The sequence below is a fragment of the Ylistrum balloti genome, unplaced genomic scaffold (genome assembly GCF_031769215.1).
Source record: "Ylistrum balloti isolate Yb309-2 unplaced genomic scaffold, AGI_CSIRO_Ybal_v1 Utg369978, whole genome shotgun sequence".
Classification (NCBI taxonomy): domain Eukaryota; kingdom Metazoa; phylum Mollusca; class Bivalvia; order Pectinida; family Pectinidae; genus Ylistrum; species Ylistrum balloti.
Genome location: NW_026782067.1, coordinates 314,747 through 332,708, shown reverse-complemented (window position 1 = coordinate 332,708; position 17,962 = coordinate 314,747). Strand labels below are relative to the sequence as shown.

Here is a 17,962-nt window from a genome sequence, read left to right as displayed (position 1 = left end):
GGCACAATGCATAGCACGTTCCAAACAAATGTTGTATATGATGTTGTCTCCAGAGAGTATAACAACATCTGTAAAGAACAAACGCACGTCTTGAAATAAATACACAGACTGGTGCATTTCATACTACATGAATCCTCTTAAATATGACGTATTGGACATTTGGGTGTATATTGTCAACATTAACACGGATAAAACCTTAATTCGTCATTAATTTGCAGATTTCTCGTGACCTATCAGATCAGTACACCAAACGATCGTTTATCACAGGTTGGAATTAACAATTAGCGTAACTAAGTTATGCTTGTAGTATAGTGTGTTGATCGGCTTCATCGTCATGTACTTTTGTGTCCTTATCTTTGTTTTATTTATATTGAAAATCAATTCATGTCTGCACTCATGTATTAATAGAACACTGTAACCATACACGCATTTTTCTGCATCGTTTTGCGATAAATGTAGCTAGAACACGTGTACTTATATCGTTATGTGGAGGAGATAGCTAGAAGATTGTAACCATACATGTATTTTTCCTGTGTCTTTATGTTGAGGTTGCTAGAGCACTGTAAACAATTAAATAATAAAGTAAACTCTCATTAAACTGTTTAGTTCTGTAGGACTTAACGTGGCGTGCAGATTACGACAAACCTCAGGGACTTAAAGTCCACCCGCAGTGTCTACCACCTGCAATATTGAAGACTATGAACTAAATGACTTCACAGTGTATTATGTAGTAGAGGTTTACAGGAACACTGTAAAATACCATTCTTACTTTATTATTTTCTGGTAAAGATTGAGTTGGAAAACATTGATTGTGTAGATGTGGCAGAACAATGTAAAACATCATAGTATATTGTTTTGTGCTAGAACACTAAAATGTTACTATATTTGTATCGATACAAAAGACTGAAAAATGTAATTATGTTTCTGACAAGAAATATATCGAGCATATTTAACAGTGTACTCTGTTTAATTATTTCTTTTTTGTAATTTTGTATCAGGCTAAATTGATGGGGTACTTTTTACTGAAGAACACCTTTTAACATTTTAATCTCTTGAGCAATGGTGCAAATATATAGTTGCAAACAACGCTGAAGCGGTTTTTTTTTAAACTTTACTGAAACCAAAGAAGAAATATACGGAGGACGATTTCGTAAAATGATCTAATTTCTAGATGACAGTATCTTAATCTAACACACTTTTTATACGAGGCTGAATTACTTGAAGATAAAATCGAAACAACACTCAACGACCTTGCAAAATCCATCAATTTTACTTTCAGATATATGAATATTATCATGTTTTTGCAAAAATAGAAAAATAAATTTCCCAAACCTATGGTAATGCTGCCGGTTCAATGTTTAAGTGTTTGTTTCCCAAATCATGATTTCCGTAGAAAATGTTGGCAACTGCCAAACAAAATAAAGCAGGTCATCGAGAAACGCAAGTTGGTGAAAGTTATGGGATAGTTGTACAGTTGTCATAATGATCTGATTGAGAAATATTCTATTCCCTTGCGCGGTATGAAGTTAGACGTGTTTGATGCTCATTAGTATGCCTGGTGTTTCCGCTGTTGTTTATCCTGTTTTCATTTGCGAACGTGACAACACAATTCACATATCTGAATTGACCAACATTTATATGGTGGGTGTCGTCGATTAAGCAGGAGACGCTTACCTTTCGGGAAACCGGAACACCATGTCTTATTGTCCTTGTTCTTTTTCAATTTTTTATAAGTAAACATTTCTTTTGTTCATAGTTTACGTATTTTATTTATTTAATAATGGGGCTGCTGCATTGCCCCATCTAGATTTTGGCATTTCTTTCGATTACTTTCACCTGACGAGTCCAAGAAATACAATACAGCTATATGATGCAGTTTAATACTCTAAATCATTAAAAAGGTGTTATACACTTAAACCAACTAGACAAAAAATGTTATTTTTCAAGGCAATGGACAATTAACACAATCTCAATTTCATGTTTCTCTTTACCTCAATGGTTATTGGAAAGGAAACAATTTGACCTGATTCTAGCAAAATAAATAAATCATATTATATCAGTATTTAGTATCCACGTTTGTTTTGTATGCGTCATCAATGTTGACATCATGGTGTGACCTTTTGTAAAATATCGCCAAATAATACGCAAAAATGACCATTTCAGAAATACATGGAGCGCAATAACTTCTGATAATGACAATGTATTTACATTGCTTCGTTTTTCCCAAAGGTAAAAGATGGCTAAAAATCCAGAAGAAAAATCAAATTATTGCGCGTTCAATTTTTCGTGAGTGCATAAAGTGCCCGCTTGGTCGGAGTTTATCCTGTCAGTCAATCAAAAACATGCTAAAGTGTTACACCACATGTGTTTTGACATGTTCGAGTCATTAATTGATACCTTGGGAGTAGAAAATGTAACACAGAAATGCAAACATTACAAATCTCCGGTAGACGGAAATTAAATTTCACCATATCCGCGTATACTATTATTTATTTTCGACACTAATTTTATAAAGTTTTCAATTTACCTTCTATTTCTAGAACATACAGATCGTCTTCAGTGAAAATACTTTTAGACAGAAAAACATATTTTCTGTAATTAAAAATATTTCGATACTGTTAACGCATTTAAAGAGAAATTGATATACGACACTTTGCTTGAATTTGAGTTCTTGACCGTTTCATTGATTATTATAAAATATTATCCAAATGATACTCTGGAAGAGTTTTGCGGTTCTTGTTGGGTTCTTAATGCCGTTGGAAACAGATGGATTACAAGGAATATTCTTAATGCATATGTATTAGCGTAACATCCTTCCCTTTCTTTTATACATACATATATATATATATATATATATAATATAGTTAATGACGTTACGCAAGTGATAATATAAAGAAAATTGTTTAAAAAACACACAAGAACATGACGTTATAGATTCTTTGTATAGTTACATTGCACTGAGGAGCAGTTAAGCTGTGAAAAAGTTATGCAAAATGCTAACTTAACTTTTTCTTGTGTGTTTTTTTTTAAACAATTTTCTTAATATACATTACATATATATATATATTAAATATATTATTGCCTATGTCTTCGTAAGCAAAACGAAATGGTGCAAGAAACATCACCATTGCAACATAATCATAATCCAAGCTCAAATTCCATAAAACTAGGGCAAAACATGAACAAAAGAAAGATTTACACGGAGACTCATGAAAAAGCACAAGGAGAATTAGACCATATGTTCTGGAAGACTAAGCGTCCTCTGCTTTATCGACGACAACCGCCATAATGTAAACTTTGGGCAATCCAATTAAGCCATGTCAGGTTGTCAAGTGAGAGCGAGATATTCAGTAACGGAAACAACAGGCAAACTAGCGGCCATCAAACACTTTCAGCTTCACATCACACAAGGAAATAGAATATTTCTCAATGAGATCACTATGATAACCAAATAACTTCTCCGTAGGTATAAATATTCTTCTTCTAGTCTCAGACAGTGGATAAGTATAGCGGGACTTTTAACATGTTTAAATGTATGTCTTTTTATGTTATATAAAAAACACTCTCGTCGCTATAATGAAGCTGAATAACTCATAAGACAACTAAAGAAAGGTATTGATGTAAAGAATGTCAGTTAAGCAGAGCAAGAGTTGTGGAGAAATGACCGATGGTTAGTTGAGAGAGAACGAAGCGAAAAGTCTTCAACAAGAAATAGTATGCATGGTCCGAACACTACTAGGATGGAATTTAATAAATATTAACCTAATTTGCAGGGACAAAATGGAAACTGACCTCAGGTTTTCGCAGTTTGTTTGGTAAAATATTGATTGTAAGTTATATACTTCCACGCAACTATAGGTTTGTGTTTTAACATTATCAGAATATTAATTCGTTTCAAACCTTTTTCATGGTAAAATGTATATGGTAAGACCGATTGACATAGGTATTGAATAATAAGCTTTAACAATGATCATACAATCCAATAACAATCGGGATGCGACGCGCCTCAAATTTTAACAGGATTTTTTTTTTACTGTATTATTGAATTCTCTGATTAAAACAGTATTTATATATCAACATATTGTTGAAAATATATCAAAATCATAGATTAATAAAACACGCAAACTGGGTTCCAAATATTTAGATATATTGTTTGAAAAAAAAAATATCGACATGACAACTGAATCTCAATTCAGATTCCAATCAATGAAATGAAGGTATGAGGACAAGGCGATATTTTGGTATGAGGACAAGGAGATATTTGGGTATGAGGACACGGAGATATTTGGGTATGAGGACACAGAGATATTTGGGTATGAGGACATGGAGATATTTGGGTATGAGGACAAGGAGATATTTGGGTATGAGGACAAGGCGATATTTGGGTATGAGGACACAGAGATATTTGGGTATGAGGACACGGAGATGTTTGGGTATGAGGACATGGAGATATTTGGGTATGAGGACATGGAGATGTTTGGGCATGAGGACACGGAGATATTTGGGTATGAGGACACGGAGATATTTGGGTATGAGGACATGGAGATGTTTGGGTATGAGGACACGGAGATATTTGGGTATGAGGACACGGAGATGTTTGGGTATGAGGACACGGAGATATTTGGGTATGAGGACATGGAGATATTTGGGTATGAGGACACAGAGATATTTGGGTATGAGGACATGGAGATATTTGGGTATGAGGACAAGGAGATATTTGGGTATGAGGACAAGGAGATATTTGGGTATGAGGACATGGAGATATTTGGGTATGAGGACAAGGAGATATTTGGGTATGAGGACAAGGAGATATTTGGGTATGAGGACAAGGAGATATTTGGGTATGAGGACATGGAGATATTTGGGTATGAGGACAAGGAGATATTTGGGTATGAGGACACAGAGATATCTGGGTATGAGGACAAGGAGATATTTGGGTATGAGGACATGGAGATATTTGGGTATGAGGACAAGGAGATATTTGGGTATGAGGACAAGGAGATATTTGGGTATGAGGACAAGGAGATATTTGGGTATGAGGACAAGGAGATATTTGGGTATGAGGACACGGAGATATTTGGGTATGAGGACACGGAGATATTTGGGTATGAGGACAAGGAGATATTTGGGTATGAGGACATGGAGATATTTGGGTACAAGAATTATACTCCAGAATCATGTCTAAAATTGCCCCAAATTTTGAGTTTGCTTATCATGAATAAATTAAACTAGATATATTTGATTTGCTAAGGAAAATTTTAATATCGTTTCTTGATCCCCGAACTTGATATTGAACGGGCTTTTCTTTCATCGGTTACATCCACTTTATGAATTTCAATTCGACAACAACGAAGCCATCAGACATACTAACGAGCTTCGAACACGTCTAATATAGAAAGAAAAATATTATGTCGAAATGAGATAATGACAATGACAAGCTGGTTTCTAACGAAGCTTGATTTTTATCAGAAAACTCATCATCAACGCAGTTTCTAAAACCCCCGTTAACTTACCGGATATCGATGATTACCTGTATCCTTATCATAATGTAACGAACACGATATCTCGCTATAGAGATGTAAGATAAGCGTGATGAATAGTTTTCCTGTCATTCCTCTTCTTTCTCTTTTCTCTTGATTGCAGCGCGGCTTGTTATCCAAACCAAATGGTCTATACATCTCAGTATATTAGGTAAACGATGGATTGTTCCAAACATTTCTATTAGCGTGATCGACAGCTGATTTAACAACTGCGCAAAACAGGGTTTCAAAAGAGATACGTCCGTAGGTGAGACAGTCTAATGATCATGAACATTTCTTTATGTGATGTAATGATTCTATGATAGTTCCTCTGGCACTAACCTGTTTCTCATTTTGAGAACGTTGTAAAACATGTAATGTAGACAGATATGTATAAATTTTGATGGCGTTTAAACGTAATAGATATATAATGAGGACATTTAGCCAAATGTTTGAAACAAATGAATTTACTCCATTAAACTATATTATTTTAATGGACATCTTTTTATAAAATTCCAACAGCCCACTCAATAAATCATACAAGTGCGAAACTTTATTAAACCGCTTAAGCAGTGTTTTTTTTTTAACTACGACGTGGAGCTGAGTTAATTTGAAATTCATACAACGTTATTTGTCAGTACAAGTATCATATGCCTTACACACCGACACATGAATCAAAATGCAACAGAATCATCGTCCTTTTGGTATTGGAAAAAACGGAGAAAATAAGCTGTTTTAAGACCTGTGGTATGGGTGTGACAGACTTTTCGGTCACCAAGACGTCTTTACCATTAAAAGTACTATAAAAGACACACAAATAAGTATCTAGATCGTCTAAAAAAGAAATGCATTTTAACTACACTAGTATTCGTCAGTGTATCAGGGACGTAATCGAATCCTATGAGGCGATTTAGGAAAAAACAAAATAGGCAAAACTAGATATTGATGTTTCAGCATTAGATACTTTAAAAGAAAGACAGGAAGAAAAGTGAATAATGTTTTCAGAAATACTACAGGTATTACCTATTATTCTGGATGGACAGCATCAATGTGGAGATAACAATGATACTATAAAATCTTCCCATGTAATGATATAATGTCGGCATTTATATTTATAACTGGTTTCTGCTGGAAATTTCAGTCAGGCTATTATGTATAGTTTATAACATAAGTGTTAGTTCATCTGAAAGCCAGAAAGCTCTGTTTAAGGCATGTTGTGGTAACAATTTAGGGCTACAGTGTGTATGCGTTTATTCTTTTGTTTAGGTCAGACAATTACTCGTTTCTTACAGCTAGATTTTAGGCTAGCTGATAAGGTCTTAGTGCCGGTTCCTAAGTAAAGGGGGTTTGTAAAGGTCATATATTAGAAGGAGGGAAAATGGAGTGCGCACGTAAGTAATTGGCTTGAGAAATAGATAGTGGTTTATGTATTATCAAAGGAGATTGTGAGTAAAGGAGATTCAATGTGCAATGTCTGGTGATTCCCATTGACTGGAATTACATTATAAAATTGAGAAAAGATGACTCGTGTTTGTAAACTTTATATTGGCACGATAAGGGAATAATGCAACAATACAAAACATTCAAATTGTTTGCTGTGACTTTTTTATTGATGAAAACTACAATTTGGTAGTTATTTTATTTTCATTCAATGTTTGTTGTCAAGAAACATAATGAGTTTTCTTCCCTTGTAAATGACTGTATATATCGCAATGTTCAGTTGCCAACTTGTCTACTATATTTACATTTATGTAAACTGCTTACCCCTTATGTATACATCAGTTATTTCTAATTACAGAACAAAGCTGTTGCACACATCACAGTTCTTAATAAGATATAATTTGAACAAGTGTAGGCGATGAAGCGATAGTAGCTAATCATTCTGAAACATCTGATTATTGTTTGTGTGTGTGTGTTTTTTTAATTCTCTCTAGTTGATCTCTTAATACATGTAATGTTAACTTTACCCTCGTTTGACTGATTCTGTTAAATATTCGTTTCGTTGATAAGGCGGTTTTTCCAAATTCATAGCGTTTGTTACCTAAACGTTTTAATCAGCTTTCGTCCATTTGATTGGATTGTAGTGAATTGATTTCCTTTCGGAACACCTGCTTACGTGTTCATCAGTATTATGTGGATTCATCATGTCGCTAGCTTCTCGATTCCTCGTATTGATTTAGATTTCAGACTCGTCCTTGGATGTTGACGCTGTAGTATACATATATATATATTTCCCTTCTATTTCATTTCAATAGTCTGGATGCGAATCCTTTCCCAGAATGTTAATGTGGTTTGTCACAGTGATATATGTTTAGGGTGCTGAAAAATGATAATTGTGATGTGACTGTTGGGTAAAATGGGACTCAATATGGCGTGTGTGATACTCACATTAATCCAAACGGATTGTATTTAGATTAAATCTAATGCCCAGTATCTTTTGCATGCACTTCATATTTTTCTTCTTGAAACTGATAAAGGTTGATATTCATCAAGCTGTTCTTTGTAAAAGTTGGATTCCATTTCTAGTCTTAACCGCTGATTTCAGCACAATTTTAAAATCTTCGATATAATCTCACCTTCATTGTTTGACGTTCATGACAATAAGGTGTTATCTGATAAATTGCATATAAATTAAACTGTCAAGAGTATTTTTTTCAGAAAATGATTAAAATTTTCACATCAGGCAGCCAAAAAAAGGTGTCAATTGTTTAAGGAGTTGACCTTTTGTTCTCCGTGAAACAGTTGTAAAAAATATTTCCTTTCATGGCTTCTTAAGTTTTTACAGCCAGTGATCTTCACAAGTTTTATGTTTAAGTGTTTCCTTACATATGAACATTTTCTGAATTTTCGCGTACTGAATTATCGAATTATCACCACAAACACAACCATGCTGACTCTTCCGGAAATAAGGTGTCAGTGTTTTCTAAATCCAATTCTGGCGTGCTTTGATTCTCCATGCACGTCCTTTTTAACATTTGAGTTTATATTCCTTTACGTGGTATTATTCACTTAGATTGACAAATATTTACATTACGGTTGTTGTCATAGTGTTGTCAATGAATCAGAAAACGCGTATCCTTCCGACCATCAACAGTGGATGGTCGCATGTAGCGGTGATAATAGACTTTTAGTACTACATCTCGTGATGAGAGGAAATTTAAGGAATAAAATCTCGCTCAAATTTAGTTCTTATATTGGATCAAATCCACATAAACACAATATGTGTATATATGGTTATGTGTGTGAGCATGAATGTATGTATGTATGAATGTAATTACTATAATATAGGACCATATTATTTGTATCATCGTTTGTCCTTCAGTAGAGGACTTGTATGAACTTGCTTTTCAATCCTCTTGTCTTATGACAATAAAATTTCATGAAATGGAAAAAATGTCTTTTTCTGCCTGTACTTGTTGAGGTGCCTTCAAGTGAATATTTCTTTAGTTCTTATTGTCCCAGCTTCATCGAATTTGTATTCGGATTAAGATTCTGTAAACGTTAATTGAGGAGGAATCCATGACCATATAAAAGAATGATACAGCCTTTACAACAAGAACCTTGGGACTATTATTTATTGTTCTTGTAAAAGCAAATCTTGTTTGACAGTTGTGTTAATAAAAACCTCATATAATACGTCGTAGGAAATTCAGTGTGGTAGACAATTTTAAAAATGATATTCCATGGATTTGGAGATGACAATGGATAGAAGCGCCCTATACTCCATATCGGGGTTCATTTCAGTAGCAGGTATGTACTGAATACATAAGGTAGTTTGAAACGTGGTTGACGTTAATATTAAGACAATCACAAGGACTAAAGGATATATCTTTACCCGTTTGTCCGGTCAAACTTACGTTTGTGACAACACAGTTTAGTGTACACAGTTCACCGTCAACACATCAGCCCGCGAATAAAGATGTTGCGTCAAAGGCGTCAAAATCTTTATAAAATTATTTTCAATAAATACTTTCTGTATTCTTCATTTGTACGTGAGGAACAGGCCTTCGTTGTAATTTTTGGGCTGATGTATTTTTTCATGTATCAAAACGCAAAAGAAACGGTAATAAGAAATCAATACGCGAAAGATCGGTCCGAAAACAACGAGTAGCATTCGTGAAACATTCAGCATAATCAGCGAAAATAAATATTTTATACTCGAAATATTCTGACGTCTATAAAGAAAATTTAAGCAAAGTTGAGTTTTTGAGTTTGACCATCATCTGACTTTTATACTTCTTTAAACTTAAAACGTTTGTTTGTATGACGTCGACATCCTTATGAAATCTAAAAGACTGTGTTTACAAACCAAAATAAAAAAGAACAAATCTAAAGTTAGGATAAGGCTGGTTTATCTAACACAAGTTAAAAACCGATCATTTTAAACTACATTAACGTTGAGTCGTGTGCATGCCCTATAAGGATCCAGCGTCTGAGTAGACAACTGAAATCGCACCGCAACAATTTAACTTATATACATACAAGAAATCATATACCAAATTTAAAAAAGAAAATATAAAAGATTTTTAAGTATTTAATTTTCCCTTTCTTTCTTTTAAAGATTTGGCCGATTATGTAATAAAATAAATTCTTCCGTCGTTCCCAGCGAGATAACGTGGACAGAGTTACATACTTTAATTATAGTTTGTAATGAGTTTGTGAACAAACGAGGCTAGTGCATGTGCTATGACCATAACAGGAATTAAATTGAAGAGGCGATTTCAACATTATATTTTGGACTTATACCACGTAGTCCGATTTCAACATTATATTTTGGACTTATACCACGTAGTCCGATTTCAACATTATATTTTGGACTTATACCACGTAGTTCGATTTCAACATTATATTTTGGACTTATACCACGTAGTTCGATTTCAAGGAATTTTCTGTTAAATTTAACGTGAATGTTATCATGCCATTTGTATATCATGAGGGTGTGTAAATACCTGAGGAACTATGTGAGATACTGAAGTGCATGATGAGTGAATTTTTCGGATTTTAAGTTTATTCTTTACGACATAAAGCATGTATGAATTTATCCTGTGGACTATGATTTGTATGAGTTGTTCCTGCAGTGCCACCTGCTATATCGGACTAAACCAGGAGTACGTGCCTGAAAAAACACTACACAAGTCTGCTCTGGTTAGTTAGGGTCGATGTATGTAAAACACTCTTCTATTTTTTCATACCAAATTAAGTATTTCCCACCAGTCACATGCTACATTGGTCACTATGCATTGTTTCATAAATAGCTGTATTTCCCAACTTTCTGCGGGGTTCAACACACAGCAGCTCGGCACGTGTCCCCTACTAACGTCGCGGAAGCAAGACTTCTGTGTTACCTTTTTATGCATTTTAGTGTCAAATATGACAACTCTGAAGAGAAGAGAAATACGGACATTTTTCGAATTTCTATTGTTTATTACGTTATCAATATAAACTATATATAACTTCATCGAGAAGACATCCTTCTTCTCAGGACTAACCGCCCCTGATATTTACAATACATAGATTTGGGTTAGGAACTTGCGCCAAGCCCCTGTGTAATGACGTCGCTCTCCTTTTACTAGGGCAATGCTGTTTAATCAAAACTAAAGGCTTCAATGCTGTTTTATACAATCTATTTTCATTCTAAAGTCACAGCCTACGAAATTTCATTAATTGATAAGTATATTACAGATTTGAAAAATAAAGATATCTTTCGTCATTAATGTTATCAGATATGATACAAATATAATACAACTGAGCATACATATATAAGTCATGACTACCAGGACACCATCACAATTCACTTCCAGCACTTTTTTCAACCCTCTGACACACTTTATACAACCATTTATTTCCAATACTGAACAATATGTTTAAACACAATAGATTCATATATTTCCCTTCATCTCACACTTTCAAATATTCCTACAAGCAGTTGCACACTATCCATATAAACAAACATTTCTTTCGGTCTTGAAATTTATTTTATAGGATATATTATATGATGGCTTAGCCTTCATTGTGAGTACCAGACTGGGAACATCATTATAACCTTCGGACAGGACTTAAATACAGGGAATGTACAATTAACAATGTCTACGAGTCATTTCTCTTTAAATCAATATTCGTAATAAAAAAAAAAAAAAAAACACAAGGACGTCTACTTCCTTTGAAATCACCAGTGTCATTATCCAGGATAGACATCTTTGAAGCTAATCTACATACATATTCATGTACGAACAATCAATGTTTTCTTCCAGTTTCTAAGTAACATCCGCCATATCCTGGTAATATGCCTTTTAATTTTTTTTCATATTTTGATCAAAGCTAATTTTCATAAATTGTTTTCCTATTATCTATTACACTACGGGGTCATAGGTCAGGTGAACAAACCCACCCAACCACTCTCTATATCAAATAACTATATACAAAACCAAACTCTCCATATATATCTATTGTAACTGCCGGCATATCACTTGAGATCAGTAAATTGTCATTACACACGCTAACGACAGATATACCCTATACCATGTGAAACCAACAGTGGTTCAGAGTTCAGCACTTTTACAGCCACAGATCCTGTCAGGATCGGATGTCCAGATAATTAACGTACCGGACATGGAAGTAGACCTGCCAAGATCAGCTGACCGTCGATCTGTCACCGATACCAAGGCGGCTAACAACGATTAAATCCAACACGACACCACAATTGCTGTCTTAAACTACATGACACTTGGTCCGACGACTGATCACACCAGTCCCTACGGAACCAAGGCAATCTGTCTTTGTAACGAGTCAACTAAAACTAGTACTGTCAAGTCTCCTCCGAGTAAATCTGGTACATACTTTTAGAGGCGTCTTTTGTTTGACCGTAATACAGTCAACAGGCTTGTTTTCAGGAGACGTTCATGGAAGTTTGTATTGCTTCTGTTGTCTTTTAAATGGTTTTTATGAAATTAATTGAAAAGTATTTTTGGAATGAATTTCAATACATCACATAATTTTGATTCTCAAACCATTTCATTTGGTACCATTCCATTTTTTTCAATAAAATTTGCTTAACAGTTGGAAATAATTAAAATGTTTAAAGTCAAGTTTCATGGCATAGTAAGTTTTTTTAACCAAATATCTTATCTACTTGATCATAAAACGTTTTCATACTGAAGCATTGATCCAGTTCTAATATGGACCTGTTGCACACGAATGCAGTACAAATTTTCCAAGTCGTATTCTACGCTAAAGTATCGATACAGTTATTAACCTATCATGTTTCGAGTCGGAACAGTTTTAAAGGTATTTTCTAGTCCCAGATATGTTTAAGCCGTATAGAATATAGCTGTCATGTTCTGTCACATGATGCATCGAACTTACACACACAAACATCCTACCTTACAACATGGTATAACTTGCACTTTGTTTGTTTGGCTCAACTAGCAATATCTATATATACAAAGGATGAATATATTTACTTACAACATGATCGGTAATGTAACTATCACAATTTGGATCTTCAGCAGATGATCCTTATTATTAATACCACGCCGTCCACACCACTCTCATATACACTACTGGGGCAGGCGGGACTACTGACGATACGTCACAGCACATGGTGTATTAACAAGGTCAAGCAATAACCAGTATTGCCTAAGACGTAATTCATAGTTATATTCATTGTAGTTTGCTATCCTTGACGTGAAATTTGTATGCAAGGAGAATGAGAAGGAACCTTTTTGTTAACGTGTCTATGCTCGTTTCCGTAGGAATGTCATAGGTCATGACATTATTTTACTTGTCTTGATGACCGGGTGCCAGTAATCAGTTGGTCGATGTGGATGTTCCATTATGTCGTACCAATGATCCAGCTGTTCTCCGTGACTGTACCAACCCAGCTCCACCTGTACACACACAACACCATAACTTAAACATAGTACAAATTAATCGAGTGAGTTACTGTTGAAAGCAATTTTAAAGCTATTTACTTTGGTTATATACTTATTATTGTTATTTACATTGGAGACCAAACAAAACAGAGAATAAAGGAAGCCGATAAAAAAATTGCTAATTGATTCATGTCTTACTGTAAAATAACTTAATACATGTTTTGATATCTTTATACCATTTTTTCTCAATTCATGATATCGATGTAATACGCTGATAAACATTTTCTAAATCTGTCCATCACCCGTCGTTAGCAACAGTTGTGGTGCTTCCCATGACTTCCCATTAATGTTGCAAGGGAAAACAACATTGTTTATGTCATTATCAGTGTAATTCCCATCACCATTGTACCAAAGACAATACTGTCTTTATTCAGCTACAAATAAAACAATGGACCACTTCTCTTCTCTGAGGTCACATAGTATAACAATGAACCACTTCTCTTGTCTCTGGTCACATAATAAAACAATGGACCACTTCTCTTGTCTCTGGTCACATAATAAAACAATGGACTACTTCTCTTGTCTCTGGTCACATAATAAAACAATGGACCACTTCTCTTGTCTCTGGTCACATAATAAAACAATGGACCACTTCTCTTGTCTCTGGTCACATAATAAAACAATGGACCACTTCTCTTGTCTCTGGTCACATAATAAAACAATGGACCACTTCTCTTGTCTCTGGTCACATAATAAAACAATGGACCACTTCTCTTGTCTCTGGTCACATAATAAAACAATGGACCACTTCTCTTGTCTCTGGTCACATAATAAAACAATGGACCACTTCTCTTGTCTCTGGTCACATAATAAAACAATGGACCACTTCTCTTGTCTCTGGTCACATAATAAAACAATGGACCACTTCTCTTCTCTGGTCACATAATAAAACAATGGACCACTTCTCTTCTCTGAGGTCACATAGTATAACAATGGACCACTTCTCTTCTCTCTGGTCACATAATAAAACAATGGACCACTTCTCTTGTCTCTGGTCACATAATAAAACAATGGACCACTTCTCTTGTCTCTGGTCACATAATAAAACAATGGACCACTTCTCTTCTCTGATCACATAATAAAACAATGGACCACTTCTCTTCTCTGAGGTCACATAATAAAACAATGGACCACTTCTCTTGTCTCTGGTCACATAATAAAACAATGGACCACTTCTCTTCTCTCTCTGGTCACATAATAAAACAATGGACCACTTCTCTTGTCTCTGGTCACATAATAAAACAATGGACCACTTCTCTTGTCTCTGGTCACATAATAAAACAATGGACCACTTCTCTTCTCTGAGGTCACATAATAAAACAATGGACCACTTCTCTTCTCTGAGGTCACATGGACCACTTCTCTTCTCTGGTCACATAATAAAACAATGGACCACTTCTCTTGTCTCTGGTCACATAATAAAACAATGGACCACTTCTCTTGTCTCTGGTCACATAATAAAACAATGGACCACTTCTCTTCTCTCTGGTCACATGATAAAACAATGGACCACTTCTCTTGTCTCTGGTCACATAATAAAACAATGGACCACTTCTCTTGTCTCTGGTCACATAATAAAACAATGGACCACTTCTCTTGTCTCTGGTCACATAATAAAACAATGAAACACTTCACCTGTCTCTCGACACATAATAAAACAATGGACCACTTCTCTTCTCTGGGTCACATAATAAAACAATGGACCACTTCTCTTGTCTCAATGGTCACATAATAAAACAATGGACCACTTCTCTTCTCTCTGGTCACATGATAAAACAATGGACCACTTCTCTTCTCTGAGGTCACATAATAAAACAATGGACCACTTCTCTTGTCTCTGGTCACATAATAAAACAATGGACTACTTCTCTTGTCTCTGGTCACATAATAAAACAATGGACTACTTCTCTTGTCTCTGGTCACATAATAAAACAATGGACCACTTCTCTTCTCTGAGGTCACATAGTATAACAATGGACCACTTCTCTTGTCTCTGGTCACATAATAAAACAATGGACCACTTCTCTTGTCTCTGGTCACATAATAAAACAATGGACCACTTCTCTTCTCTGAGGTCACATAATAAAACAATGGACCACTTCTCTTCTCTGAGGTCACATAGTATAACAATGGACCACTTCTCTTGTCTCTGGTCACATAATAAAACAATGGACCACTTCTCTTCTCTGAGGTCACATAATAAAACAATGGACCACTTCTCTTCTCTGACACATAATAAAACAATGGACCACTTCTCTTCTCTGACATAATAAAACAATGGTCACATAATAAAACAATGGACCACTTCTCTTGTCTCTGGTCACATAATAAAACAAAGGTCACATAATAAAACAATGGACCACTTCTCTTCTCTGAGGTCACATAATAAAACAATGGACCACTTCTCTTCTCTGAGGTCACATAATAAAACAATGGACCACTTCTCTTCTCTGAGGTCACATAATAAAACAATGGACCACTTCTCTTGTCTCTGGTCACATAATAAAACAATGGACCACTTCTCTTCTCTGAGGTCACATAGTATAACAATGGACCACTTCTCTTCTCTGAGGTCACATAATAAAACAATGGACCACTTCTCTTCTCTGAAAACAATGGACCACTTCTCTTGTCTCTGGTCACATAATAAAACAATGGACCACTTCTCTTGTCTCTGGTCACATAATAAAACAATGGACCACTTCTCTTCTCTGAGGTCACATAATAAAACAATGGACCACTTCTCTTCTCTGAGGTCACATGATAAAACAATGGACCACTTCTCTTGTCTCTGGTCACATAATAAAACAATGGACCACTTCTCTTGTCTCTGGTCACATAATAAAACAATGGACCACTTCTCTTCTCTGAGGTCACATATAAAACAATGGACCACTTCTCTTGTCTCTGGTCACATAATAAAACAATGGACCACTTCTCTTGTCTCTGGTCACATAATAAACATAATAAAACAATGGACCACTTCTCTTCTCTGAGGTCACATAATAAAACAATGGACCACTTCTCTTGTCTCTGGTCACATGATAAAACAATGGACCACTTCTCTTCTCTGAGGTCACATAATAAAACAATGGACCACTTCTCTTGTCTCTGGTCACATAATAAAACAATGGACCACTTCTCTTGTCTCTGGTCACATAATAAAACAATGGACCACTTCTCTTCTCTGATAAAACAATGGTCACATAACATAAAACAATGGACCACTTCTCTTGTCTCTGGTCACATAATAAAACAATGGACCACTTCTCTTCTCTCTGGTCACTTCAATGGACCACTTCTCTTCTCTGAGGTCACATAATAAAACAATGGACCACTTCTCTTCTCTGGTCACATAATAAAACAATGGACCACTTCTCTTGTCTCTGGTCACATAATAAAACAATGGACCACTTCTCTTGTCTCTGGTCACATAATAAAACAATGGACCACTTCTCTTCTCTGAGGTCACATAATAAAACAATGGACCACTTCTCTTCTCTGAGGTCACATAATAAAACAATGGACCACTTCTCTTGTCTCTGGTCACATAATAAAACAATGGACCACTTCTCTTCTCTGTCTCTGGTCACATAATAAAACAATGGACCACTTCTCTTGTCTCTGGTCACATAATAAAACAATGGACCACTTCTCTTCTCTGAGGTCACATAATAAAACAATGGACCACTTCTCTTGTCTCTGGTCACATAATAAAACAATGGACCACTTCTCTTGTCTCTGGACCACTTCTCTTCTCTGTCACATAATAAAACAATGGACCACTTCTCTTCTCTCTGGGTCACATAATAAAACAATGGACCACTTCTCTTCTCTCTGGTCACATAATAAAACAATGGACCACTTCTCTTGTCTCTGGTCACATAATAAAACAATGGACCACTTCTCTTGTCTCTGGTCACATAATAAAACAATGGACCACTTCTCTTGTCTCTGGTCACATAATAAAACAATGGACCACTTCTCTTCTCTCTGGTCACATGATAAAACAATGGACCACTTCTCTTCTCTGAGGTCACATAATAAAACAATGGACCACTCACATAATAAAACAATGGACCACTTCTCTTCTCTGGTCACATAATAAAACAATGGACCACTTCTCTTGTCTCTGGTCACATAATAAAACAATGGACCACTTCTCTTGTCTCTGGTCACATAATAAAACAATGGACCACTTCTCTTGTCTCTGGTCACATAATAAAACAATGGACCACTTCTCTTTTCTCTGGTCACATAATAAAACAATGGACTACTTCTCTTGTCTCTGGTCACATAATAAAACAATGGACCACTTCTCTTGTCTCTGGTCACATTCTCTTGTCTCTGGTCACATAAAACAATGGACTACTTCTCTTCTCTCTGGTCACATAATAAAACAATGGACTACTTCTCTTCTCTCTGGTCACATAATAAAACAATGGACTACTTCTCTTGTCTCTGGTCACATAATAAAACAATGGACTACTTCTCTTCTCTCTGGTCACAAAA

General features: G+C 35.3%; 2 protein-coding genes across 2 annotated transcripts in view; one reads left to right on the top strand and one right to left on the bottom strand.

Annotated features, from left to right (window-relative positions):
- The first annotated feature begins 3,780 nt into the window (after nt 1-3,780).
- Nucleotides 3,781-5,232, top strand: LOC132547776 (antho-RFamide neuropeptides type 2-like). Its single transcript, XM_060211575.1, has 2 exons — nt 3,781-3,815; nt 4,218-5,232. The coding sequence occupies exons 1-2, from the start codon at nt 3,781-3,783 to the stop codon at nt 5,230-5,232; spliced, it is 1,050 nt and encodes a 349-aa protein (XP_060067558.1).
- Nucleotides 5,233-13,282: 8,050 nt separating this feature from the next.
- Nucleotides 13,283-17,962, bottom strand: part of LOC132547774 (synaptotagmin-7-like) — a 107,038-nt gene continuing 102,358 nt past the window's right edge. Inside the window, exon 11 of the mRNA XM_060211574.1 lies at nt 13,283-13,405. Within this exon, the coding sequence (XP_060067557.1) occupies nt 13,283-13,405 (123 nt within the window). The remainder of the gene's footprint in view (nt 13,406-17,962) is intronic.